The sequence below is a fragment of the Mustela putorius genome, unplaced genomic scaffold (genome assembly GCF_011764305.1).
Source record: "Mustela putorius furo isolate JIRA1106 unplaced genomic scaffold, ASM1176430v1.1 tig00003869_pilon_pilon_pilon, whole genome shotgun sequence".
NCBI classification, from domain to species: Eukaryota; Metazoa; Chordata; class Mammalia; order Carnivora; family Mustelidae; genus Mustela; species Mustela putorius.
Window position 1 is genome coordinate 28278761 of NW_025422021.1, and position 25558 is coordinate 28304318.

Sequence of the window (25558 nt, forward strand, 5' to 3'; positions counted from 1 at the left end):
TAGAATTATTTTGACTACATTTGGAGTCATGTTTGCTCAAGGATCTTTTGCCACATTAGGGGAAGAAAAAGTTTTCCCTAACCCTCCTAGAGTCCCTGACTAGATCTGAAAATTAAACCAATTAAACCAAATTAACAGGAGAATAGCACAGACATGTATTTAATATAAATTTTCTGTGATACGGGAGCCTTCATAAGGAGATGAAGACCCCAAGAAATTATTAAACCTGAGTGTTTTTATGCTAAAGCTGATGATGAGTGTGAAGTCATAAAAAGTGGAAGATGTTAGGACGAAGAGTGTTCGCTAAGTGTAATAAACACTAAGGGAAACAGCAAGGCCTGTTCATTCAGATTCCTTTCTGTGTCCTTTTGTCTTTGGAGGTAAAGCTTTTCCTTTCTTTTGGATACAGGGAAGAATGAGGGTTACATAAAACACTGAAGAGTTTTATGACCTGCTTCAGGGGAATGTCAGAAAGTCTTTCTTGCACATGTCCTTTCTTTTATTCCCTCAGTTTGAAAATTCAGTATGCCAAGCTGTCATATTTTGGGGGTAGCATTTTCCTGCGTCCTGTCAGCACGTACAAGCTGGAATAGTTGGAACATACAAGGTTAAGGGTCATTCTAAGGTTCCATGGCACACATGGGTAGACTTCCTGACTCTATCCTAGATCTCTTGTTATTCCCTGGAGAGTGTCCCAGCTTGGCTCGTGGTGCTCGTGTCCATTTACAGTTAATCTTTGTTCCCACCTCCGGCCCAAAGCACATCTATTCTGCTTTCTCTCTTCATATGTTTGTCTTTTCTGGTTAAACAGAAGTATACAACATATGACCTTTTGTGTCAGACTTTTTCACTTCGTCGATGTTTTTGAGCTTCATCTTTGTATCATGTATTAGTAGTTCACCCCTTTTTATTGCTGAGCAGCATTACATTGTAAATATATATATATATATATATAGTATATATATACTATATATATATGGTGTATTTTGTTTATCCTTCAAGCAATTGATGGTCATTTGGGTTATTTCTACTTCTTGGCTATTATATATAATGCTGTTATGAACACTGGCAGTCTTAGTTTGGACATGATGTTTTCATTTCTCTTGGGTTAGTTCTCAACGAGTAAAATTTCCTGGTCACGTGGTAAATTTATGCTTAAATTTTTGAGAACTGCTAAACTGTTTAAAAAGGTGGCTGTAACATTTTACTTTCCCGCCAGCGATGTATGAGAGTTCTCCTTTCTCCACTTTCTTGACAACATGTTATTATCTGTCTTTTTGATTACAGCCATTTTAGTCAGTGTGGAGTGGTATGTCATTGTGGTTTTAATTTGCATTTCTTTAATGACTAATGATGCTGAGTATATTTTCATGTGCATATTATCCATTCATGTATCTTTGAAAAAAAGTCTATTATTCAATTTTTTGTCCATTTTTAAGTTGAATTGTCTTTTTATTTTTGTATTGTAATAGTTCTTTGTATATTATAGATACAGATCTTTTATTAGATGTGTAATTTGCAAATATTTTCATGGTGTTCTTTAATTCTAGTGGACTATCTTAGCATGATGTTGCTGAAAAAAATTCAGTAGCTTAAAACATCAGAACTTTATTTTTCATTCATATATATTTTGTTATGGGTCCAGGCGGCTCTCTAGTGCAAATGTGTTCTGCATATTGGCTCAGTGGTGCATGTTCCCTTCAGTGCATTCTTCTTTGAGCACCAAGGACAAGAAGAGAGCATTGGAGACTCTTGTGCTGCCAATGGAACACTTCACCCAAATAGGAGACATGTCAGGTCTCCTCTCTTTCACAGGCTGAATGAATGATATGGCCTTGACGAAATCAAAGGCTGAGGAAGGACAATGCCTCCAGGTGCCTGAATTGAGAAGATCAAGCAACACTGGTGAGCAGTACTAATGTCTACCATGTTGGGGGAGACAAGTGAGAAAAACAATAAATAGATGAAGATATTTTTAGAAAGGGGTGATGCTATTAAGACAGAGTGACAGGGTGATAGTATAACAATTAACTGGGGGGGGGGAACAAATTCAGACAGGGTAATTAGAAGCAGTCTCTTTGAAGAGGGGTCATTTGAGCTAAGACTTTAGTCACAGCAAGGGGTCAGAAAAGTGAAGATCAGGGAGGAGCTATCCAGCCTGGACAAAGAACCAAGGGTAAGGGGCGCCTGGGTGGCTCGGTCAGTTAAGTGTCTGTCTTCGGCTCAGGTCCTGGGATCAAGCCAAGCCCCCACATCAGGGGCCCTGCTCAGCGGGGATCCTGCTTCTCCCTTTTGTGCTTCTCCCTGCTTGTGCTCTCTCTTTCTGTCAAATAAATTAAAAAGACAAAACAAAACAAACAATAACCAAGGGCAAGAAAAGTCTCCAGTTAGATGGCTTCTTGTGTGGTCAGAACAGAGGGAGTGAGGACAGTTTAGGGGGTCTAGCCATAGAAAGTAGATCAAGGCCATTTTTCTTTCCTGGTGAGAAATGTAAATTTTATTTAAGGCGCAATGGGAATTTAAAGTAATAGATAAATAAATAAATAAAACCAATGTGAAGTATTCCCGTGCAATGGGAAGACATCAAAGTGTTTAAATAGGGAACAAACCTGACTTACCTTAAAAAAGAATTGTTTGGTGTGTGGTATCCAGAATGAATTGAAGGGGAACGAGGCTGGATGCGGACTTGACCTGGCTGGTGAAGGTGGGGTTGGAGAGAATGTGTGTTTATGGAATGTCCTAAACAGAGCTAAGGAAAAGAGGAATCACAGAAGACCAGTGAGTCATGAGCTTGGGCTCCTGGGTGGGTAGTGTTATTATGTACTGAGAGGGAAGAAAGGGTGGAAGGAGAGTTTTGCTTGGTCTCGTTAAATTTCACATGCTTGTTACACATACAACTGGGCCCTTAGATACAGGAATCTGAAGATAAAGTCTGAGTTGGGGAATTACGTATAGATAACCTCCAACTGTTTAAAATTATCATAGTCTCAGGCCATATAGATGTGCCATCAGCCATATAATAATTAGCTCTATTCACGGACTGAGTGAAAAACTTAACCAAAATGACACATATTAAAGCAACGCACAGTTGGCATCTGTGTACAGTATCTTCGACTTGGGCGCTGGAACTTCAGTTCTGAGAGTGGAACTGCTCAGTCTATGCATTTCCGCACTCATTTCACACTTTAAATTTTGAAAGGGGGCCAACTCCTTAGAAATGGTGGCACCCATCTACGCTTGCAGCAACACGGACGCTTCCTCACACTCTGGCTAACACTGGGTATCACTATACTTTTTAATTTCTATCACCCTCATCGTGGAGAAGAGGGATCTCGGGAGGATTTCAGTCTGTATTTCTTAGGCGTGGAGCCAGGCTTCTTCACGTTTGCCAGCCATTTGCCTTTCCTCTTCGTGCTCTCTTGGACTGCGAAGCCCTGTAGGTAGATTACTCGTGTCCCCCTAGGTGCCAGACTGGAGTCAGACCGGCGTGGACAAGCCGGGGAGCTGTCTCTTGACAGGGGCCCCTGTGACCCTGGCCGCGGCTCGCCCGGCCCTGCGCTGGCAGGCGAGGCAGAGGAGGAACAGGTGTGGGGTGGTGGGAAGTCCCGCGACAGGGAAGCCGAGGGCGCAAAAAGGAGGTCCGGATTTCCACTGAGCACGGGACAGACACAGCACCCGGGGAGTCCCCGAACGACTGCGGGGATTCCTGCCGGCGCCCCTCCCGCGCGAGTTTCAAACGCTGTGAAACTACCCACGCAGCAGGCGGCCCGGGCCGGGGCTTCCGCTCGCGCTCGGAGGCCTCGAGGCGCGGAGCAGGGGGAGGCCGTGGAGGGGCCGTCTCTTCTCACATTGTCTCCGAGCTAGCCGCAGCCGAAACTGAAAGCAAAACCTGCCTGCGGGGCCTCCCTGCGGCCCGCGCGGTGCTAGAGTCGGGTGGGCCCTGCCGGCGGCCGAAGGCGCGTCTCTCCTCCGCCATGGCAAGTTGCTTTTGTTTTGCATTTTGCGGCGCAGGGTCGTTCCCGCCCGTCGCCCCGGTCGCCCAGACGGGCGCGGAGCGGGGCCGGCGCGCGTGCGGAGCTGTCCCGGGCGGCGCGCGCGGGAGCCGGGTGCGGGCGGAGCGTCCCCTGGCGCGGAGGCCCACCCGCCCGCAGGCGCGGCCCCGACCGATCTGCACCTGCTCCTGCGGCGGTGCGGCGCGCGCGGTGCATTCACAGCGGGCGGTGGGGGAGAGGCTCGAGGCCGGGGCACGCCTTGCCGCCGCCCGCACCCGGAGTCTCCTGCTCCGGGGCACAGCTGCCTCGTCGAGAAGTCGCTTCGCAGGCTGGTTGGGCTTAACTGTGGCCTCCCACTGCATGGGGGAGCCCGGGCGGAGAGAAGAACCCAGAAACGGAGGCCGCTGTGTCCATTTGAGAAGGGCGGGCGAGAAGGGGTCGAGCCAAGGATTCAAGCTGGGAAGGCATCCCGATGTCTTGTCTGCATTAGTGGGAATTCTCTGTGGCCGTAGCTCAGCCTCCAAGGACAAAGGGCTCCGTGTTTTCACCATCTGTGCTAGCTAGCAAGAACCGTTAGCAAGTTCAAGACTGAGCCTTCCGTGTCCTTTCCATCCAGCGCGTGAGAGCGTGGCAGGGCCTTTAACGGCTCGGGTCCCCGAGATGCCAAAGCCGTCGTGAGGTCTCAGTACGATTTTGTTTACTGGCAGCAGCAACGGCAACGTCAATGAAAATAACTACTTTTTAAAAAAGGAAATATATACGAACACAGGGCATGAATCTTATTGCCTTGCTTAAAAACTCAGTTTTTCTTTATAGCTTCTAGCTTTCTGACACTACGGTCAAAGTGTCTTAAGTATATCACGGATACTGGGAAAATGTCATCACCTAATAACTCTTGGCCAAAATGCTGCTCTTGTTTCAAAATCCTATATCTCTGCGGTAGTTCTCGGCGGGGTTATTTCCAAGAACCCCTTTTCTTAATGCTGGATAGCAGAGATTGGTAGTCGTCAGGGAGAGTTCCTTTGATTTCAAAGATAAATGAAATGCAGACACTTAAATAAAGAAATATGGAATTAGTATCGTTGAGGGCAGAGGTGGAGTAAGATTTTCTGAATTTAAATTGATGGAAAGTTTTTCTTTGACATTGATGAAAGGCAAACAGGAAACTCATTGACAAGCCATGGAACCATTGAGATTGGTGTGGGCCAGCCAGTGTTGTATAGAGACAAATCAGTGAAGTAGAATTCCTGAAAAATCTAAAAAATCTCTTGTCATTTTTTTTCCTCTGCTAGGAAGAACTATTTTGGGATTATTACATTATACCAATTAGGACTAGGATGGAGGAAAACATATATTTTTACTGTTTGCTATGCGATCTAGTTGTGAATATTTTAAGAAACTCTGTTTTCCTCTATTAATTTTCTGTAACAAATATTTAATAGATCATTATAAGTTTCATTTTCAGGAGGCACTCCCTTTGTTTTATATGTCTCAACATGAGCCATTTTCATCCCCTGTCCCTCTGTCCCTTTGCTGTTGTTCTGAACTCTTCTTTTGCATTTTTTTTTTAAGATTTTATTTATTTATTTAACAGACAGAGATCACAGGTAGGCAGAGAGAGACACAGGAGGAAGCAGACCCCCTGAGGAGCAGAGAGCCCGATGCGGGGCTCGATCCCAGGACTCTGGGATCATGACCTGAGCCGAAGGCAGAGGCTTTAACCCACTGAGCCACCCAGGCACCCCTTCTTTTGCATTTTTAATTAAATTTGGCCATTAATTAAAATTTGACCTCAGCCTTTTTTATTCTTTTGCTTTCATTTCAAGGTGCCATTCGGATGGACAGGATATTATGTACCTAGACTATTTTCTTGACCTGGGACGTCAAAAGTAGCTTGCTTGTCCTCAGTGAAGTCCTGTTCTGCGTACAGAGTCCTCTGAGCTCAGAGCCCAAAACATCTTTGTGACCTGTTAACCCCTACTCAGGCCCATAAGATATCCTGTCCTCCCTGGGGGTAATTTAGGATAGATTAAGTCTGAGCTTTGGTATAATTGGGTTGGACTACCTATGTAAGCACTGGGAGCAGCTTATGGGTCCACTTTCCTAAATGGGCTGGGGAACAAGTCAAAACATTGAAATAGAAGCCTCATACCTGGGTAAAATAAGAAGTTCAAAGAGAGTGAGCTCAGGGAGGTATCTACTGGGAGCTGGTACTCTGTGCTGAGTATGATGGCGGGGTCTGCAATAGCATATGCTCTCAGTAGTTGAATTCCAGCTCAGATATGTATAGGAGGGCAGGATTTACTCTACTGCAGCCCCAGTATGATTGCTGTTTTTTGTTTTGTTTTGTTTTTTTAGGATATCTTTTTTCTAACTCTGGCAAAAAAAAAAGTAGAGATGTATTTATTATTGGCTTATGTACTGTGGGACTATACAATCAACAAAACATACAGCCATCTCCAAACTATCATATTTGGTGGTTAGCTTGATTTGCTTTTAAACTTAATTTTTAAAATTTTGTATCTCTGATTTCTAACTTTGGGATTGCCATTACTTTTGGGCCTTTCTAATATCAGACAAATATTAACAAATGCTTTCCATTTATAAAACAAATGAAGAGTTCACTTTTTACATTTAATTCTCAAATACATGTGGCATATGATGTGAAGCAAAGATCTATCCTTAATTCTTTTTTTTCAAGTATCTGATCAACTGTACTAACACCTTTATTGAATAAAATAGCCTCTCCCTCACTGGTGTGTGAAATGCCTGTATTAAGTTGAATCTTCTTTTTATATTTAAAAACTATCCTACTCGTTCTCTTACAGGCATCCATTTTGGAAGGCAAGGAATCCAAAACTTCTGAAAGAACAGCTGCAGTTGCTGGTCATTTGGCTGACCTTATTAATGATCAATTGCGGACCACAGTAATGAAGACTCACTTCCAAGATACTAAGAATGAAAGTGGGGTTGTTGGAAATGTGATAAATCCAACAAAAGCCAGGGGAGTTGCAAATGTGAGGTTCAAAGGAAAAAAAGGTACTTCCAAATCAAATTTTGTAAACTTAGAAATACTTCTGAAATGAAATTAAAAACTGAGTTTCATTAAAATGATTCATGGGATTGGTAAAGTTTAAAGTAGCTTTTTGAAAATATTATTCTATTCTGAATATAAAAGTGGTACAATATTGCATTAGCAAGAATATATGTAAAATGGTTCATGATAAAGTTGGTAGTAACTGCCAAATTCTTGAAAACTTCTTTCCTTCTATATTTGGAATCTATCTAGATCTTGGGGGAAAAAGTGATACATTTTGTTGTAGAGAACTTGTAAAATACAGAAAAGAAATCCCCACAAAAATAATCTATAATCTCACAAATTAGATGACCGCTTTGGGAATTTTCAAGTGACTTCAGCAATATCATCATACCATTTGCTTCTCTCTGTTCAAACCAACAAAAGGATATTTTAACATAGTGTTGGCTTTATCACTGGTAATGGACTGGAGAAACATGGCTTGGATCTGATATCAGATGGAGCCATTCTGTTCTTTACCTCCAGCCCTGACATAGGTGAGGCCGTTGGGTCTGCAGAACATATTCATCCCTTCAGGCTCATGGAAGGGGCAGCCTTCTCAACAGTTCAGTGACTGGCAAAATAAATTGCCAGAGAAAGATGAGCCTCCATGCCAGCATCTTGGAGGTAAAATACCACATGGTATTGGGGGCAGAAGAAAAGATCTTGTTTTGCTTGAGGGAAGATAGGATCTAGAGAGAGACCTAAGAGACTGTGGATTATCAGGGTACCTTTATCTGTCACCATTCATTCATTCCTTCCTTCCCATTGGCAGTGTTCAGGTAGGGATGGTAGGAGGGACTCCTTCTTATGGCTATTACGGGATTATGGTGTTTTTGGAAGCTAGTTTTTCAAATGTTGAATTGATAACTCAGAGAGAGAAAGAGAAGGCTCATTCATTCATTTATTCACAAATATTTGTGAGTGCTTATTATTTGCCAGGCCCCATTCTAGGCCTTCTGGATACAGCAGTGAGTGAAGTAGGCAAAATGTTTTCTTTCCTGAAGCATACATCCATGCTGGATAGATAATAAAAAAGCAATAAATGAATATATATTGCATTGGGTGTTTTATTAATTTGCACATTTATATATTTATATTTATTTGGGTTCATATATTTATTTATTACATTTATATATTAATTTGTGTATATTAACATATAATGTGAATACTATGAAAAAATATAAAACAATAAAGGGATGGAATGGGATGGAGAGGGCTATTTTATTAGATCGAATGGGTGGGGAAATATTCCCTTTAGGTGACATTTGGGCAGACATGTGCATGAGGTAAGGGAATGTGCAGATAAGGGTCAAGAACATTCTAAGGCAAGGGAAGGGCTGAGAGGGTAGCATGCTGGGCATTTTAAAGATAGCAAGGAGGCCCAAGTGGCCGGAGCAGAGCCAGTAAGGAGAGAGTAAAAGGAGATGGGTCAGATGAGAGGCTGGGGACCAGTATATATTAAGCAGCCTGTAAGTCAAGGCAAGGTGTCTGGATTTTATTCTGGGGGAGAGGGAGGGATTTGAGCAGATGACTGTCAAAGTGTGACTACCTTTTCTTGGGTGATCCCTCTAGCAGTGGTGTGGAGAACAGGAGCTAGTAGTCATTGCTGGTTTTGACTAGGGTGTTAACAGGGCTGGTGATTGAGACCCAGTGGCCATTCATAATTTGCTGACAGGTTAGATGTCATGTTCTTAGATGTGGAACACTGGAGGAAGAGTACTTTTGGGAGGGGGATGGTTATCAAGAGTCGAACTCTGGTCAAGGAGACGTTTATTTGCATAATGAAGTAGAGATTTCCAAAAGCAAAGGAAAGTCAAGGCCAAAGATAGAATTTGCAAGATACATCTGGAGCTAGTATCTAAAGCTGTGGGATTGTCAAGATGAACCCTTGACTGGGTTTTCGTTTGCTAAGAGATACAAGGCCTGAGGCCTAAGGTATGCTAACATATAGAAAATGGGAAGAGAAAAAGAATTAGCAAAGGGTTAATTTTGAAGAAAACCAGGATAGTGTGGTATCTGGATTCTCAAGGTGGTCTCCTTGTGGCCATAATTAACAAAGGGAGACTTTCCTCTTAGGTTTTTGTGTTCTATTCATATATATGTATACATATATACATATGTGTGTATATATACATATGTATACACACTTATGTGTTTTAAAAAATATGATTAGGATCATAGGTACACAAAAAATGAATTTTAAAGTAAAAGGGAAAACTATTTAAATGTTGAATTTAGGGCGCCTGGGTGGCTCAGTGTTAAGATTAAGCCGCTGCCTTCCGCTCAGGTCATGATCTCGGGGTCCTGGGATAGGGTCCGCATCGGGCTCTCTGCTTAGCAGGGAGCCTGCTTCCCTCTATCTCCCTCTCTGCCTGCCTCTCCATCTGCTTGTGATCTCTCTCTGTCAAATAAATAAATAAAATCTTTTAAAAAAAATGTTGAATTTAAAGGAAAAGTGTAGAAAAAAATAAGGTATGTGAAACAACAGAGTTGAAGATTTTTATTATTAATAATTTAAGTAATTATTAGTGTGTCATCCCACAAACACTTCTGATGGCAATGTTTCTGCTTATGTGTAGAGAATGTCAACAGAAAACAGGAACGCTGTCAGGTAGAAAAGTCTGGATCTACTCCGTTCACAGACCCTCATTGCCATGAAAAGGTAAGGTATGATACTGGCGGTCCTGGATCTCTTCCCTCCCTTCCTCCCTTCTTCCCCTCCTCCGCCCTCCCTTCCTTCCCTCCTGATTTTAATTAATTAATTAATTAGTTATCTGAAAGAGAGAGAGCATGAGCAGGGGAAGGTGCAGAGAGACAAGCAAACTCCCCACTGAGCAGAGAGCCTGACATGGGATTCACGGGTTTCGACGCAGGGCTTCATCCCAGGACTCTGAGATCATAACCTGAGCTGAAGGCAGTCATTTTACCAACTGAGCCACCGAGGTGCCCCCTGGATCATGTTTCTTCTCTGTGTTCCTTACACAGGCGACACAAAGCACTCTCATCTCGTGATTCCTACCAAAGAAAATGCACCCTTGCTAACCTGAGTCATTGTTAAATGCCAAACGTGTGTCTTGAAATGTTTTGCTTATTGTCTGGCCTATTTTATGTTTCTGTGTATGTTTCTTGATGCTTTCAAGCAAGTGCTTTTATGCTTATATGGAGGATGTCAGTTATCTACCTAAAGACTTATTTGGGGACAAAAACCCAATTAAGATGAACATTAAAAAGATTTTAAAGAGGCAGGAGAGTAGATATAGGAGGAAAGAGTTAAAATTCACTGGTTTAAAACCATTCACTAAGAAACTCAGGGTTCTGGGCAGCTTCTGATGAACTTTGCCAGAAGGGCTTTCTAAGGGGATCCCATCCACAGAGAAGAGCTAGAACAGAGTGCTATCTGTACTTACAACAGTGTATAGGTTTTGCTTACGGCTTTGTTTCAAATAACATTCTGTCTCTAAAAAATATTTGACTATCTCTGTTTTTGGAAATGCAGTGAGGGACTATGAATCCCAAATTGTGAACTTGATGGGGTTGTGGGATCCCTTTGATGGCGCAAGAAACCAGTCTATGCTGGGCCGTTGGGCTTGGTTTGGGGTAACTGCTGTGGAGACAGAGTGGCAGAAAAAGAAAGTGTTTATGTAGTCTGCTTGAACTGACAGCGCTGTTTTAACTTCTCTCTCTTTAATTTTAGGTCTTCAGCTCTGTGGAAGCTATCCTCGATCTATCTGTTTTTAGGAGTCAAGTCCCTCTAGAAAGTCTGGTAATGGATCTGAAAAGGAAAATCCCAACTTTACGCTTCAGTCCTTTGGAACCTAATGGAAGAATCTCTGTCCAAGGATCATTTCTGGCTATCCAGAAGCTCAAAGAATCTTTGCTATTAAAAGCAAGTTTTCTTTTAGAAAAAAACAGGAATTTTATCAGTGAGGGGAAAAGTCCGAATAGGCAGAACCCCAGAAGGCATCTCCAGAGAAGAAGCTCCTCAGAGTCGCTCAGGTCCTCAGTACCTGAGGCCACCAGGAGAGGAGAAACGCTTGTTCTCGACACAGATATTTTCCTCTACCTCAAAAAGAGCAGATTTTACAAAAACACATTGAAAACCTGTCAAGTTTTCTGTGAGGAAAGAGTGGATGGTGAAATTACCACAATTTGTATAAAAAATGCTCAAGAATGTTCTCAGCCAAATAATGAAAAGGTTGTAAAAGCACTTTTTGAGGAATATTCACTTGCTCTTCACTTTGAACTGAGAAAGGAGACACTCACTTTGAAAGGAAAGGGAAGTAAAGATAAAAGAAATATTAAACTGGCATGTGAACAACTCAGTTCAAGGTTCCCTCAGGTTCAGATTAATTTTTATGAGACACACATAGACATTATAGGATCATCTTCTGACACAAACTTGTTTAAAAAAGAGGTCATGGAATTAATAAGGTTAGAAAGTTAGACAATGAGATCTCAGCAGTGGTAAGGACAATGGCAGTTGCTTTTCCTCGCAGAGTAGTGAGCAGTGTCTGACTAGCTTTACACACATTATCTCATTTAATCCTTGCAACCATCCTTCAGTGTAGACCTTGCTATCCTCATGTTGTAGCGGAAGAACCTAGGATTTGGAGAGGTTAAAACTCTTGTCTGGAGTTATCCAGTGGACAAGGAACGGGGCTGGGGTTAAACTCGGCCTATCTGACTACAAAAATAATATTTAAGGCTTAAAACTTTGAAAAAAAAAATCTCTTTAAGTTTGGAGAAATCTCACTTTCACTGTACCTCCAAATTTTCAGAAAGAGAAATAGCCTTAAATCTAACACAGAAGATGTTTGGATGATTGTTATGCCTTTGGCCATTTCATAGCATTTACTCCAAATAGTTTGTTTACTCCAAACAGAATTAGAACGCTGGCAAAACTCACTTGGAGAAGCTACTTTGATTGAAAGTACTTCTGAAGCAGGTAATCATTACCTGACTAAATCTGATTGGTACAAGGCTGCTGGACCATGTGGGACATTTTTATTGTTGCTTATTTAGCCTAAGTACATACATAAAATGCTGGTTCTCTTAGAATTGTGAAGAATTACAAAGTATAGTGTCTTTTTTCTTTATTCCTCCCTTTATTTTATAATTACATGGCTAAAGTAATAGCATTTGAGGAATAAAAACATAGATGTTTCCTTAAAGATGACAGAAGGATTTGAAAATTCTGGAGAATTATTACTGGAGAAGGGAAAACAAGAGCTTTTAAGTTATTTGGTTGTCTATGACTCCCCTAAATTTAACTTTGGGATAGTTTCAAGTGCCTGGGGCACATTATCCTAGGATGATAAAATGTATACATCTTGCTCATCTCAAAGTAAATAAATGTGGGGATGCCTGGCTCAGTGGGTTAAGCCTCTGCCTTCAGCTCAGGTCAGGCCTCTGCTCAGCAGGGAGCCTGCTTCCACCCCCTCTCTGCCTGCCTCTCTGCCTACTTGTGATCTCTCTCTCTTTGTCAAATAAATAAATAAAAAATATTTAAAAAAAGTAAATAAATGTGATCATGATAATGTGGACTATTAAGTCAAAAGAAAAGCACAAGACAAATTTCTCTATATGCTTTCATTTTTCTTAGCCATCTAAATCCCAAATATTTTCATCTTTTAAGATATGATATTTCATTGTTGTTTGAGTAAACTTTCTTTTTGTCATGGCAAGCTGCTGTTTATACCAAATACTCAAAAAGATGCTTCATTTCTATTTTGTTCCTAGGAGTTTTTCTCAGTCTGGGTCCAATCAAGAGGGAGAAGGCCCACGGCAATTTGAATAGGGAGAGTTTAATATAAAGAAGTGTTAACTATAATAGGGGATTGGAATAACGAGGGATTGGCTAGTAAATAAAGAGAACTCTAAAAAATACAGGAACAGCAGATCTAAGAAGCAGTTTAGATACCTGTGGAAGAGTCCCCTACCTCCCATCCCAGGACTGAGAATTTGCTGGAAGGTTTGTGCCAGGGGATCTTGCTGGAAATCCATCCTCTAGCTTGCTGGAGGAAACTGTTCAGAGGAAGCGTTTTACCAGAGACATTCTGTTACAAAATGCAATGGAGAGTTGCTGGGGGAAGCCACTAGAGGCTGGGTGTAGCAGGCCATTATGCTCTCATAGGCCCTGAGTGTTGGGGAGGCCTTGTGTGCTGGAGGCTGAACACGTGAGCGACTGCTCCTGCGGCATGAGCCTAATGCTGGAGAAGCTGCCCATGTTGCAGAAGCTGGGTACTGGGAGAAGCTTTCTCTGCTGAAAAACGGATCCCTAATTGACTGCCAATTGAACAATTTGAGGTAGGAACGACTTTCCTCTTGCAGTGTCTCTCTAGCGCCCTCTACTGAGAAAACTTCACAGAAGAAAAATTTTAAGAATCCCAGATTCCTTTTCACAGAGTAGGCACATAGGATGAATTTAAAGCAGAGTCAATAAATTGATGACTAAAAGAATTTAATTTGATACCTACTAAGGCTTTCATTATTATCACAAATTTAACACCAACAGGATAGTCTTTAAACAAAGAGTTGGATCAGAAAAATGATGCTCATTCTATGCTCTAAGACATTGATTTACAAGTATGGATAGAGCATCTTCTGCTTGACATTATGTATTTCAGATGTTTTTACATGTTGCTGTGCATTTTAGAGTTTGTTTAACAGCACTTTCTTTATAATATGCTAGTTGTGCAATCAATTTCTATCTTGAATAAAAACCGTTATTTTTTCCAAAGTAGCAGTAGTGACTTTCATTTAATTTTATTTTTGAGGCTTACTGATGCTCAGGTAGATGATGGGAATTCCATCCTCTTGTCAGGTACAAACCCTACTGTATGTCTGCCACTGGGAGAAAAACCTGTCATTTAATTAGATAATATGTTGATAATTTTCAGAGAGGCTGCAGGTAGTGAAGAGGGCCATTATCCACTAAAAAAAGATATAGGAGCTTCAGATCAAGACAGACAAAGGAGTAGAGTGGGAGAAAGGGTTCCAAGGCATTTAGGTAAGAAATGTATTCAGAAATTCTTGTTGAGCTCATCCTCTGGGACAATTGTTCTGCAGGGTTCTAGAGACAATGATGGGACATAAGAGAAATGTTCACCGATTTCCTAGAAGTCACTGCTTAGTCTGGCAGAGAAGGCAAATAAGTCATTACTTTAGTGCTTGCTACAGAAATAGTTGGTGTAAGGTGGAAGGGACTGTCAATTTTTACTGAGGATATGTTAACCATTTTCCAAATTATTTGCATAATTTTCATAGAAAAAGATAGTGAGCATGTGTCAAAATTTTGTTTGCCTTAATGAGGAGTAAACTATCAGAATGACAATACTGGATGAAAAAGACCAGGAGAAATGGAATTTAAAAATCAATAAGGAAAAGCCTGTTTGTAAAGATTGCTAAACTAGAAACAAAGCTGATCAACGTCCAGTGAGGCTATAAAACTGATTTGGGGGTTGTTTTCTCTGCTAGACAGAAAAAAATGATCACACTTTATCATGTTTTTTAGAAGTTAGAGTTCTAACTGTACTGAGTTGTAAAATGTTAGTGCCCCGATCAATTGTGATATTAAGTGAAACGAAGTTAGATTCCCCAAAAGAGATGACCCACTAGTGGGCTAACTGGAGCATGTCCAGCGAGGCATATAATTATTTTTTGCCTTATTTCTGTGTTTTGAGTAATTTTCTTTAACAAGGGTCAGAAGAAGCCTCTCAGAAGGTAAGACCTGATGGGTGGTTGTTAGTCCAGGTAAGAGATGAGGAGGGAGGGCAAAACAGCCCTTGGTTTGGTAGATGAACACCAAGTTTAGGGATGGCTGAATTTTGACAGCCTTGTTTTTACAAATTGTATTTGATGGACAAGATTCCTTGATGCCCCAACAAACGAGCCACACATATAAAAGTGTGGAGGGAATGAAATGTCTAATTTCTTTTTTAAGATTTTATTTATTTATTTGACAGATAGAGATCACAAGTAGGCAGAGAGAGAGAGAGCAGAGAGCAGGATATGAGGCTCAATCCCAGGATCCTGGAATCATGACCTGAGCCGAAGGCAGAGGCTTTAACCCACTGACACACCCAGGCACCCCGAAATGTCTAATTTCTGATGTGAATCTCTCCATATAAACCATGTTGGTGGCAAAGTATGGATTTTCCCAAAGACAGTAATTTAAGAAACTTAACTATTAGTGCCTAGATTTCATTTCTCTAGGATCATTTCCTGGTGTAAATAAAAATTCTATCAACTTCAGTGGACTCTCCTCCATATTCTCCGTCCACTCCTCTTTCATCTTTCACTTCTTCCACACTGATTCTGGGAGAGTTCTTTACCCTTCTAGCTTCAGTGTGCTTAGCTGTAACCTGAAAATTATACCTATTTTCACAGGGTTATTGTGAGTTTTAGAAATAATGGTAGGTAATAAATGTTCAAAAATAGTAGTCATTATTCTTAAGAACTTATCTATACCAACACCCCAAGAAAAGCTCTGTCTACTTGGAATGCCTCATCTCAGGTGGGTACCAACATGTTACTCCAATTAAAAAACTGAGCATTGTTTTGGACTTCTTCCTCTTCTTTTCATTACTTTAGATCAGGCCTATGTCATTTCTTACCTGGGTTAGTGGGTTGAATAGTATCCCCTCAAAATTCAGAAGTAACCTTATTTGAAAATAGGGTCTTTGCAGATGTAATTCATTAAGATGACATCATCTAGATTGGAGTGAGGCCTTAACCCAGGGACTGGTGTCCTTATAAGAGAGGGAGAGGACACTGAGACTCAGAGGAGAGAGGGGTAAAGCTCATGTGACAATGGAGGCAGAGGGTGGACTGATGAGTTATAAGGCCAGGGATGACTGGGAACCAACAGGAACTGAAAAAGGCAAGGAAGAATTCTTCCCAAGAGTCTTCAGACGGAGCTTGATCTTGCCAACCCCCTTGGTTTTAGACTTCTGGCCTCCAGAACTGTGAAAGAATAAATTTCTGTTGTTTTAAGCCACCAACTTCGTGGTTATTTGTTATGGCAGCTCTAGGAAACCAATACACATGGCTTTCTTTTAAAAAAGTTCCTGGGAGCCTCTGATCTTTGCCATTGGTTTTGTGTGGGTCCCTCTTGTATACTCTATACCCCCCTCCCTGTGACAGCATTTCACAGTACATTTTGTCTGTTGGTTTTTCGTTTTCCTTTCTGCCTATGTGTTCTCCTTGAGGCCAGGAATGTTGTCTATTTCTACTTTATTCTGTTTATAACACTATGTGCCTGGCACATAATAGACATTCCACGAATACCTATGAAAACATATGAACAATTTTTGTGCTCCCCACAGAATTTATACAGGATTTCGTACTGAAATAAGCATCTAATAAATGTGTGTTCATTGGTCCAGGAATTTTCTTTTTATAGTCTTCCCACTTGCCAACATCCAAATGCTGATATTAATCTCTTACCCCTTTAGAATGTGTCCTCAGTTCCTCCTTGTATTGTTTCCTTCAATGTAAGAAATTCTGGCAAGAGAAAGTCAAGCAGCAAGATATCCCTCTCTTGGAGCGCCTGGGTGGCTCAGTGGGTTAAAGCCTCTGCCTTCGGCTCAGGTCATGATCTCAGGGTCCTGAGATCACCACACCAGGCTCTCTGCTCAGCGGGGAACCTGCTTCCCCTTCTCTCTCTGTCTGCCTCTCTGCCTACTTGTGATCTCTGTCAAATAAATAAATAAAATCTTAAAAAAAAAAAAAAAGATATCCCTCTCTTTTATATTCTCATGCAGGTTGGTCAGTAATTGCTCCTGGCAGGCAGGAAGGCACTAAACATATTCCTTAAAAGTGCCTGGGATGGTTCTTTCCATTTGCCTAGTTCCTAACTGGGTTTCACCAGTGAGACAAAGTCCCTTGTGATTTAATTAGATAGTTATGAAGATTTGTTGGGTCTGTCTACTCTTGTATCTCGTTATTGTCAGACTAAGAAGTCAATGAGGGGAATTCTCAATGTTTATAAGCAGTTTATCCATTAATGCTTGAGATAGTAAAACATTTAACCAGTAGAAAATACTATGTAATAGCATATGTATGTGTGTCAAGACTATCCAGCAGTTAACATATTTCTAGCAATACCGAGAAAAACAATAGGAGTAGAATATGCCTCCTTTTGATTTTCTATGAAATTTAATATTGGAGGAAATTAATCTAACAAATATTTTATGTATTCAGATATTGCAAGAGTACTAACTTAAAGAATCCGATCTCTCAGGGGGTGGTGGGAAGAGGGATATAGAATATAAAAAAGGCTTTGTTGTTATGGGAGAAATCTGTTTAAGTTAATAAGTGATTTCATGAAAGGAATAAAAAAATGTAAAAAGGGTAGCACAATTTCCTTCTCTTATTCTATAAATGACAAAGCATTTTGGATTCTGTCTCCAGACCATTCCTTGTATTTGTTTCCTCTTCTCCATTCTTTATGCCACTACCTTTGCTTTTGCTTCAGGCCTTTTTTAGTAATAGGAAGAGCATGGTAAGGAAGATACTGCCTCATGTTACAAAACAGCTCTTGTAAAAGAGAATGGCTGCTGAAATGGTCTCCCCGTTTGTACAGAGGTAGAACTAAAATAGGGTTCATTGTTTCACTGCCTCATTTTGGGATGGGATAGCAGAATTTTGTCTTGATGTTTTTCATCTCTGGGGGAAGAGAGAGTCATTTTTGTTCAGTGACTTTTGTGACAATAGGTGACTCTACCTCTTAATTCCCATAGGGCCGAGCTCTGCCTTCATGTTAAGAACACACTTGACTGTAGTTTTCAGCTTCCAGGATTAGATTCTTGTAGTTTTCAAATTCGATCCTTGATTTTTTTTTTGCTGGGGCAGCATGGCAGGGTGGGGTGGGGCGTACTTCTATAGTTAGCTGTTTGTGTAAACAATGCCACAGAGGAAATTGCTCTGAACCCTTTTAAGTACTCTGTTATGTTTTATCACCTTGGAGTATAAGGTTAATGGCATTCTATTTAAATACTTAAAAGAATGACTCTTATCCTTAGTTTTTTCCATTGTGAGAAGGTCTTTCTTTCTTTCCTTTTCTTTAAATCTAATTCTCAAAGCCCCAGGGATACTCACTCAGCAGGAAGGTCAGGGCCGAAGGACAGAAACCTGGGAAGTCTGCTCAGTTTGCCTTGAGAACCCATCCTGGTTAACAAGTTGCCTCTAGTGTTGTCATTTCAGTGCGTCACCTTAAATAAAGAGGTAAACTGAGGCAAGCTCAAGTTTCCGGGGACTGACTTTACTTGGGAATAGTGGAGGAACCGCAATTTGGGAAAAGCATGCTGAAGGAAGCTTCAGGACAGTCCCTTGTGGGTTTGGGGTGGGCTGTATTTAGGAGCAGGGAGTGCAAAGAGGAGAAAAGTCGAGCCCGAGTACGAACAGCCCGGGAATTGGCTTGAAGATGGGGAGAGATTTTTCGTGGCTGTTCCTTGGTCAGGGGATAAGCGTCGGTGGCGGGAAATCAGTTTCAGGTCTGTTCCGTTTTCCCGAGGGCGCATGCGTGAGACTCTTCCGTGTTCTCGGTTCCATTTTAGATGGAAACCCTTTCACCAACCGGGTGGGCGGAGGCCCGGTGCTCAAGCCCTTTGACTCTCTCAGATCTGGTAGTAGTTTCTGCGGGTGAAGAAAGAAGACTGGGTCCGGTGTTGAACTTGTGTCAAGGTAGGTCAGCCGTCGGGAAGCGCCTCCGAGGGACAGAGCTCTCTCCTCACAAACACAGGCGGGTGTCAGTATTCGTTGGGTTCTGCGTTTGTGAATGCACCTACTTGATCACATTTATTTGGGACCCCATTTCCGGACCTCAGCCGAAGGTCGAGAAACTTGAGTTGCGTGACAAGCCGGACTCTCAGCATGTTCTGGAACAAGGTGAGGCGTCTTATTTCAGCGCGTTTGCTGAAAACGAGTGTCCTTTTCGCGGTGTTCAGTGTCATGTTTTTCACATTTCTCTTCATTTTGGGGGTGATGTTGCTGTTGAAAGTGGCCCCGAGTGCAGTGCTTGAGTCCTGTCTGATGTGCGTAAGTGGGAGAAGGCAGCGGCCTGCTTTCCCGAGGAAATACCGCGGTGGTCACCTTCTCTCTGGAGTGACTTACGGTGCTGCTGGACATGAATTCCATGTTCACGAATCAACAGGAGACAGGAAATAAAGCATCTTTGAGCGGAAACCCACATAAAGCAAGGTTGTGTATTGATGGGTTGAGGAAAATATGGGGACCAGAGGCTTGTGGGAATCCAACCCTGCATTTGCCCTTCCTGTGACTGAGAACCGGTGTTGGCAATGACTTTATAAGACCTAACTAACCACCCCGAGTAAGGAGGACTGTCTCTACAGCCGTTTCCTTCGGATATGCCCAGAATGCCAGGAAGGATGAGTCAGAAATTGCCCTTCTGTGAGACCTGGAAGGACCATTCTTCCTTGTTTCCAAAGCCCTGACCCTCCTGCTATTCTTCAGGGGGCTGGCACCCATGGAGGGGGGGGGTCGTCTCTGGCTTCCTTGTCTCTGCCACTAGACTGCGTGGGGTGGTGGGTGTAAGGGCCTATTCAGCCAGAGCAGCCTCACCCCGGTTGAACAGCCATTTTGTTGTTTATGCAGTAAAACTTAAATTGACCCTGCCCCCACCCCCCAGGGGAACTTACTTAAAAGCAAGTCCCAGAAATCAGTCCTAGGTAACAAAGCCCAAATACTAGGGTAGGTCAGGTTAGGTGGAGATAACAGACGAAGTGCAGGGATGAGTCGGGTCAGGTGGAGACATCCAATCAGTAAAGCGTGCTTACTGTCTCCCTAGCTACTAAGGACTGTAGGCCCTACCTTTTGGGTGCCAATTCTGACCAAGGTGATAGGCTAGTTCAAACAGCTACAATAGGGTGAATTGTAATTCAATTGGCCACCCATGTGGGACCTAGTATGACTGTGCAGCTTTCTCTGTGTGTTACAATCTCATTGACCCTCTGTGTGTGGCCAGGCCCATCCACATGGCCTTTGCTCTGTAAAAGTTAGTCTGTGAGGCAGGGAGGGGTTGTCCTCTCTGTACCGCGCAGCCGGGACCAGTTGGTTTGACGGTTGGTTTGATTCTTTTTTTTTTTCTTTTTTTCTTTTCTTTTATTTATTTTTTTTAAAAGATTTTATTTATTTATTTGACAGAGAGAGATCACAAGTAGGCAGAGAGGCAGGCAGAGAGAGATAGGAGGAAGCAGGCTCCCCACTGAGCAGAGAGCCTGATGCGGGGCTCAATCCCAGGACCCTGAGATCATGACCTGAGCCGAAGGCAGTGGCTTAACCCACTGAGCCACCCAGGCGCCCCGGTTGGTTTGATTCTTGATGCTTGGCGTGAAATAAAGCTTTGCTTGACCTTGGCTTTATATCAGTCTCACTCCTTTGACCATGGCCCCATTATTGGGAGACCCAACGGTGGGGTGCAGCACGGGAGAGATAATTCAGGGATGTGATGGTGCGAATCACCCTTGCCTCTCTCAGGCAGCCTTCCACCAGCCCCACCTCTGTGGGGTCTCCTTTGGCCCCCGATATGCAGAACATTTTCCCTTCCGGCTTCAGTGTGATTTGTACTGGGAATATCTACTGTCTGGGTCTCATCCCTCTAACATATAATTGCAAAAATAAAACAACCTGACACTGGTACATTTCCTAAGATCTGAGCTGTCCGATTGTAGCCAAGGTCACTCTGATAGAGAGTGATATAAACACTGAAAACAGTTCTCTCTGGGTCCTGTTTATATCATTCCTGGAATAAAACCTGAGGCTTCACTGGGGAGTGAGGAGTAAATCAACACTGCCCGTAGTCAAGTCAGGTTTGAGCTGGGCTGGAGATTGAATTCGTGTTTAATCAAAAGTGTATTGGATTTTGTTGTTGAACCTTAGTTTTTAGGGAAGAATTCAAAGGTGGCAGTGTTTTCCTAAATTTAGTATTCTTTTGACCAGTCGAGATTTCTCACATGTATAAGAGACCAGTCTTGAATGACTAAATTACCACCATGCTGGGAATTTCTGTATGAGGGACTTTAGGGGTATTCACTCTGTATTTAAGAGATGTGGTTCAGTTTATACCCTGCCTCCTTTTCACTTTAATTCAGGATGGCTTCCCATGTCAGGAATGCATTTTAAAAAATGGTCTGTGATATAACAATAAGAATTTTTGAACATAAGTAACAAAAATATCTTTAAAGCATTTTCATAGGAAATGCATGCATATCTGTATACTCATAGATATGAAAATTATTCAAGGCAAACAAGTCTTGCTTAATTAGGTATGTCTTTACTTGCCTTTGCTTTCTTTTTAAAAATACCAGTCATAACATTTATTTTAAAATATATTAATTTAATATATGTAGATTACACATAATAGTGTCTATGCCCCCTTTTCTTGCTACCTGCTGCTATATCCTAGTCTTAAGAATTTTTGTTATCTGTGTATATGTTTTTCATTTTTTCTCTTCCATTCCATTGTTCATCATCCTATGTGATGACAAAAGAAACTATAAGACATCAAATTGCTTTTAGATAAACCCCTGGTTACTCTCAAATACAGTAATGAATGTGATGTATCTGTAACAGTTTGAAATAAAGGAGCTATTAAATCAGTAGGGGTGTCTTGGAAATAGCATCGAGATATTCTGGAATAAATGATGGTAATGCTACTTTGCATGATAGCCTATGACACATTCCATGATAGAAAATAAGTGTTATATTTCATTATTAAAAGGAAGAAAACAATTCCCCCTTTACTGTTAAGAAGTATGATATAAGAAATACACAGCTACAAGGTTATGACATGGAACTTTACATCAGGATTGTCTTTCTGTTGTTGGTTTGAGTTCAGAGACAGCTACTATTTGAATAAGCACTAGAGGGAGCCAGATTCCTGTCTGATGAATTCTTTGTCCTGGAGCTCGATGGAGCACAAGCCTTCACCCACATTTAGATCAGCTTATAAACTTTTTGAATTTAGTGCTCATTTCAGCCCACAGACGTGATTACCTGGGTACCTGAGATTTAAAAACCACAGATTTTAGAGAGTCAACTGTTAAACATAAAAGGGACTTAAGAGACCTATTATCTAAATACAATCTATGGACCTTGTTTGGATCCTGATTGAATCAAACCAGCTTTAAAAAGATGTTTCTGGGGGTGCCTGGGTGGCTCAGTGGGTTAAAGCCTCTGCCTTCGGCTCAGGTCATGATCTCAGGGTCCTGGGATCGAGCCCCGCATCAGGCTCTCTGCTCTGCAGGGAGCCTGCTTCCTCCTCTCTCTCTGCCTGCCTCTCAGCCTACTTGTAATCTCTGCCTGTCAAATAAATAAATAAAATCTTAAAAAAAAAAAAAAGATGATTCTGGGACACCTAAAGAAATCTGAACAGGCACTAAATATTATAACTGCTATTAATTTTATTAGATGTGATAATGGTATCTTGGTAATGCTAAAAACTCTTTAAATGCATATGGAAGAATTTTGCATGAAATTATATGATACCTGTAATTCGTTATAAAATATTCTACAATAAAGAAAATATGTATATATGTGTTTGTTAGTAGATGAAACAAGATTGATAAAATCTTGATAATTGCTGGAACTGGGGTTCATTATACTATTTATTCTAATTTTGTGAGTGTTTTAAATTCCTCATAAAAAGTAAAAAAAAAAAGCATAGACAGTATTTACTTACAATTTTATACTTTTGACTTAGTTTATGATCATGTACTGTTAATGTGTATTTCTTAGATTACAAAGTCAAGTATACAAGAAAATACCATCTTTTCCCCTGAAGGTTAACAAATTATGCCACTCCGAAATGTGACTGTTGGAGTTCAGGACATTCCACCCCAAATATGCTGCTATGGTATATTGATTATTTTGAGCTGAAGGCACTTGAAAAGCACCAAATGCAGGGAGAGGCTTTCTCTGAATTCCCCTAGCTGCCTAAAGACGCATTCTCCTAAAGGAATTCAATTATAAATCCCCTCCCTGGGAATTTCATCAGCCAGGGAAGATTGACTCTTGTCACAGGAGAGGGGACTAGAAATTGTCACCATATCCAGACAGACTTTGTCATAAACTATCATCATACCTCCTGTCTTTTCTTCTAAGGACTCATTTATCTCTCCTAAAAATAATTTGTTTTCCCCTAAAGCTTCTCCATGCCTCCTCCCCATTCCCTATTAATATGGTATTTAATCCTGGTTTCTAAGCCACCTTGAGGAATTACTTATTTTTCCTGGTATGGGCATGGATCCCATGTTAATAAACTTCTGTTTGCTTTTCACTTGTTAATTTGTCTTTTATTACAGGGATCTCAGCTAAGAAATCAGAAGGGTAAATGGAAAATTAATTTTCCTCTCCTATGCCCCCCTACCCATAATTTAATTTATATTTTGAGTTTCAATTCTACTAGATATCTGAAATTAAATATCATTTAATTTAGAGTAATCTCACTTTGCACTAAGGCAAAAACTTAAGTCAGGATAATCTCAGTCAGTTTTGGGTTTTACCATCCCCATTGGCACAGCAAGGTCTAAACCTAGTAGTGAAAGTCAGTGAGTGAGAAGTGTGGTGGTGAAGTGGGAACTGGCCATGGTTGTCATCTCTGTAGTCAGACATCTAAAAGTCTAGAAAGACAGCCTTGATCTTCTTTCCTGTCAGTTTGTCCTGCAAATGACGGCCATGTTGCCCAACACCCATCTGCAAGGCTTCTGTTCAGTATTGTGAAACCTCTCGGAGTAGGGGAAACATCCAGACATTTTCCTATCCCACTCTGGCTTTTTCAGCCCCGCCTATTTAGCTATTTCTGCTCTACTCCCATGCCACATTTGTTATGGAAAGCCCTGGAGCACTTCTCTAGGACACTTGCCACTTCACACTGTATTTGGTGACAAAAGCATAAGTACCTTCTGCTTTCAAGTTCTTTTACAAATCTGGGGGCTTTGGGATATACTCAGAAGAGAGGGACATAAATAGGCCACCTTTTTTTTTTTTAATTTTTTTAATTTAAATTAAAAAAAAAATTTTATAAACATATAATATATTTTTATCCCCAGGGGTACAGGACATAAGCCACCTTCTTAAGGAAATATCAGAATATCCAGCATCTCTTCCTGAAGCCTGTTCTGTCTCTGTCTGAACTGGTGGGTAGGCCCAGTAGGTAATCTTCTCTAATGATTGCTTATGGCATGAATATGCCCAAAGTCCTTTTGAACCCTGGTTGCAGAGAAGGGTCAGGGTTAACAGGAATTTTGAAGAAACCATAATCATAATTGATGAAAATAAAAATTATTTGATAATAAAATGTTATCAAATTATTTATTTTTAATTTTTAAAAAAGATTTTATTTATTTATTTGACAGAGATCACAAATAGGCAGAGAAGCAGGAAGAGAGAGAAGAGGAAGCAGGCTCCCTGCTGAGCAGAGAGCCTGATGCGGGGCTCGATCCCAGGACCCTGGGATCATGACCTGAGCCAAAGGCAGAGGCTTTAACCCACTGAGCCACCCAGAGGCCCCTAGTTTTAATATTTTTAAAGATTTATTTAGGTCACCTATGTGGCTCAGTTGGTTAAGTGACTGCCTTCAACTCAGGTCATGATCCTGGAGTCCCGGGATCGAGTCCTGCATCTGGTTTCCTGCTCAGTGGAAAGTCTGCTTCTCCCTCTGGCACTCCCCCCTCCCATGCTCATTCTCTCTCAAATAAATAGATAAAATCTTAAAAAAAATAGATTTATTTATTTACTTGAGAGAGAGAGTGAGTGTGAGCTGAGAGACGGGCAGAGGGAGAGGGTGAGGGGGAGAGAGAGAGAATCTCATGCAGACTCCCTGCTGAGCTCAAAGCTTGATCCCAGGACCTTGAGATCATGATCTTAGCTGAGATCATGACCTTAGCCAAAATCAAGAGTCAGAGGCTTAACCAACTGAGCTATCCAGGTGCCCCCCCTTCCCCCAATGCCATCCCGGTTGAAATATTTAAATTCAAAATTTACCTCTGTGTTCTTTAAGTGGGGATCAAGTAAAAATTTGTTAAGGTTCTTAAACCTCAGTTTTCTTATGTATAAAGCAGAGGCAGTAATATCTAAAATGTATCTATGTATGTGAAAGTGCACAAAGAGAGTTGGGCTTTTTGTATAGAAAAAAATAAATGGCAACCATTTATAGTAAGAATAACAAAAGCAAAAAAAAAAACTGGACCATTTGCAATTTTTTCATCTGGTTATTAGATCCTTCCCCTAGGACTTCCCAAGTTATTATATCAGGTCTCACAGGACCTCATGGGCATTTGGGTGCAGCTCCAGGAAACGGAAACTACAACCACCTAGGACAGATTCTTTCTCTGGTATTCACTCTTAGCTATATAGAGCCTAAAGTCTTGTGGTATTTTAAGAAACAACTGCTTAGCTTTCATTCCCAGTGTGACCCATCCTTTATGAACTGTCAGTGGAAAGGAAGCAGACGAAAGGAGGAATTCCA

The 25558-nt window shown here is 41.4% G+C and overlaps 1 protein-coding gene across 4 annotated transcripts; it reads left to right on the plus strand.

Moving 5' to 3' along the window:
- The first annotated feature begins 1461 nt into the window (after positions 1 to 1461).
- Positions 1462 to 16073, plus strand: RBM43 (RNA binding motif protein 43). Of its 4 annotated transcripts, none has more exons than XM_004743831.3 (4): positions 1462 to 1905; positions 6821 to 7031; positions 9651 to 9733; positions 10766 to 16073. In XM_004743831.3, the coding sequence occupies exons 2-4, from the start codon at positions 6923 to 6925 to the stop codon at positions 11513 to 11515; spliced, it is 942 nt and encodes a 313-aa protein (XP_004743888.1). In that variant the 5' UTR covers positions 1462 to 1905; positions 6821 to 6922; the 3' UTR covers positions 11516 to 16073. The 4 variants fall into 4 exon arrangements, with proteins under 4 accessions (XP_004743888.1, XP_012907362.1, XP_004743885.1 ...); XM_013051908.2 differs by lacking the exon at positions 1462 to 1905 and adding an exon at positions 2339 to 3280; XM_004743828.3 differs by lacking the exon at positions 1462 to 1905 and adding an exon at positions 3516 to 3977.
- Positions 16074 to 25558: the final 9485 nt, after the last annotated feature.

Bases quoted from the DNA above. Each gene is read 5' to 3' on its own strand.
- RBM43 (XM_004743828.3), top strand. The intron at 7,032-9,650 runs GTACTTCCAAAT...GCTTATGTGTAG, and splicing joins GAGGTTCAAAGGAAAAAAAG to AGAATGTCAACAGAAAACAG. The intron at 9,734-10,765 runs GTAAGGTATGAT...CTTTAATTTTAG, and splicing joins ACCCTCATTGCCATGAAAAG to GTCTTCAGCTCTGTGGAAGC.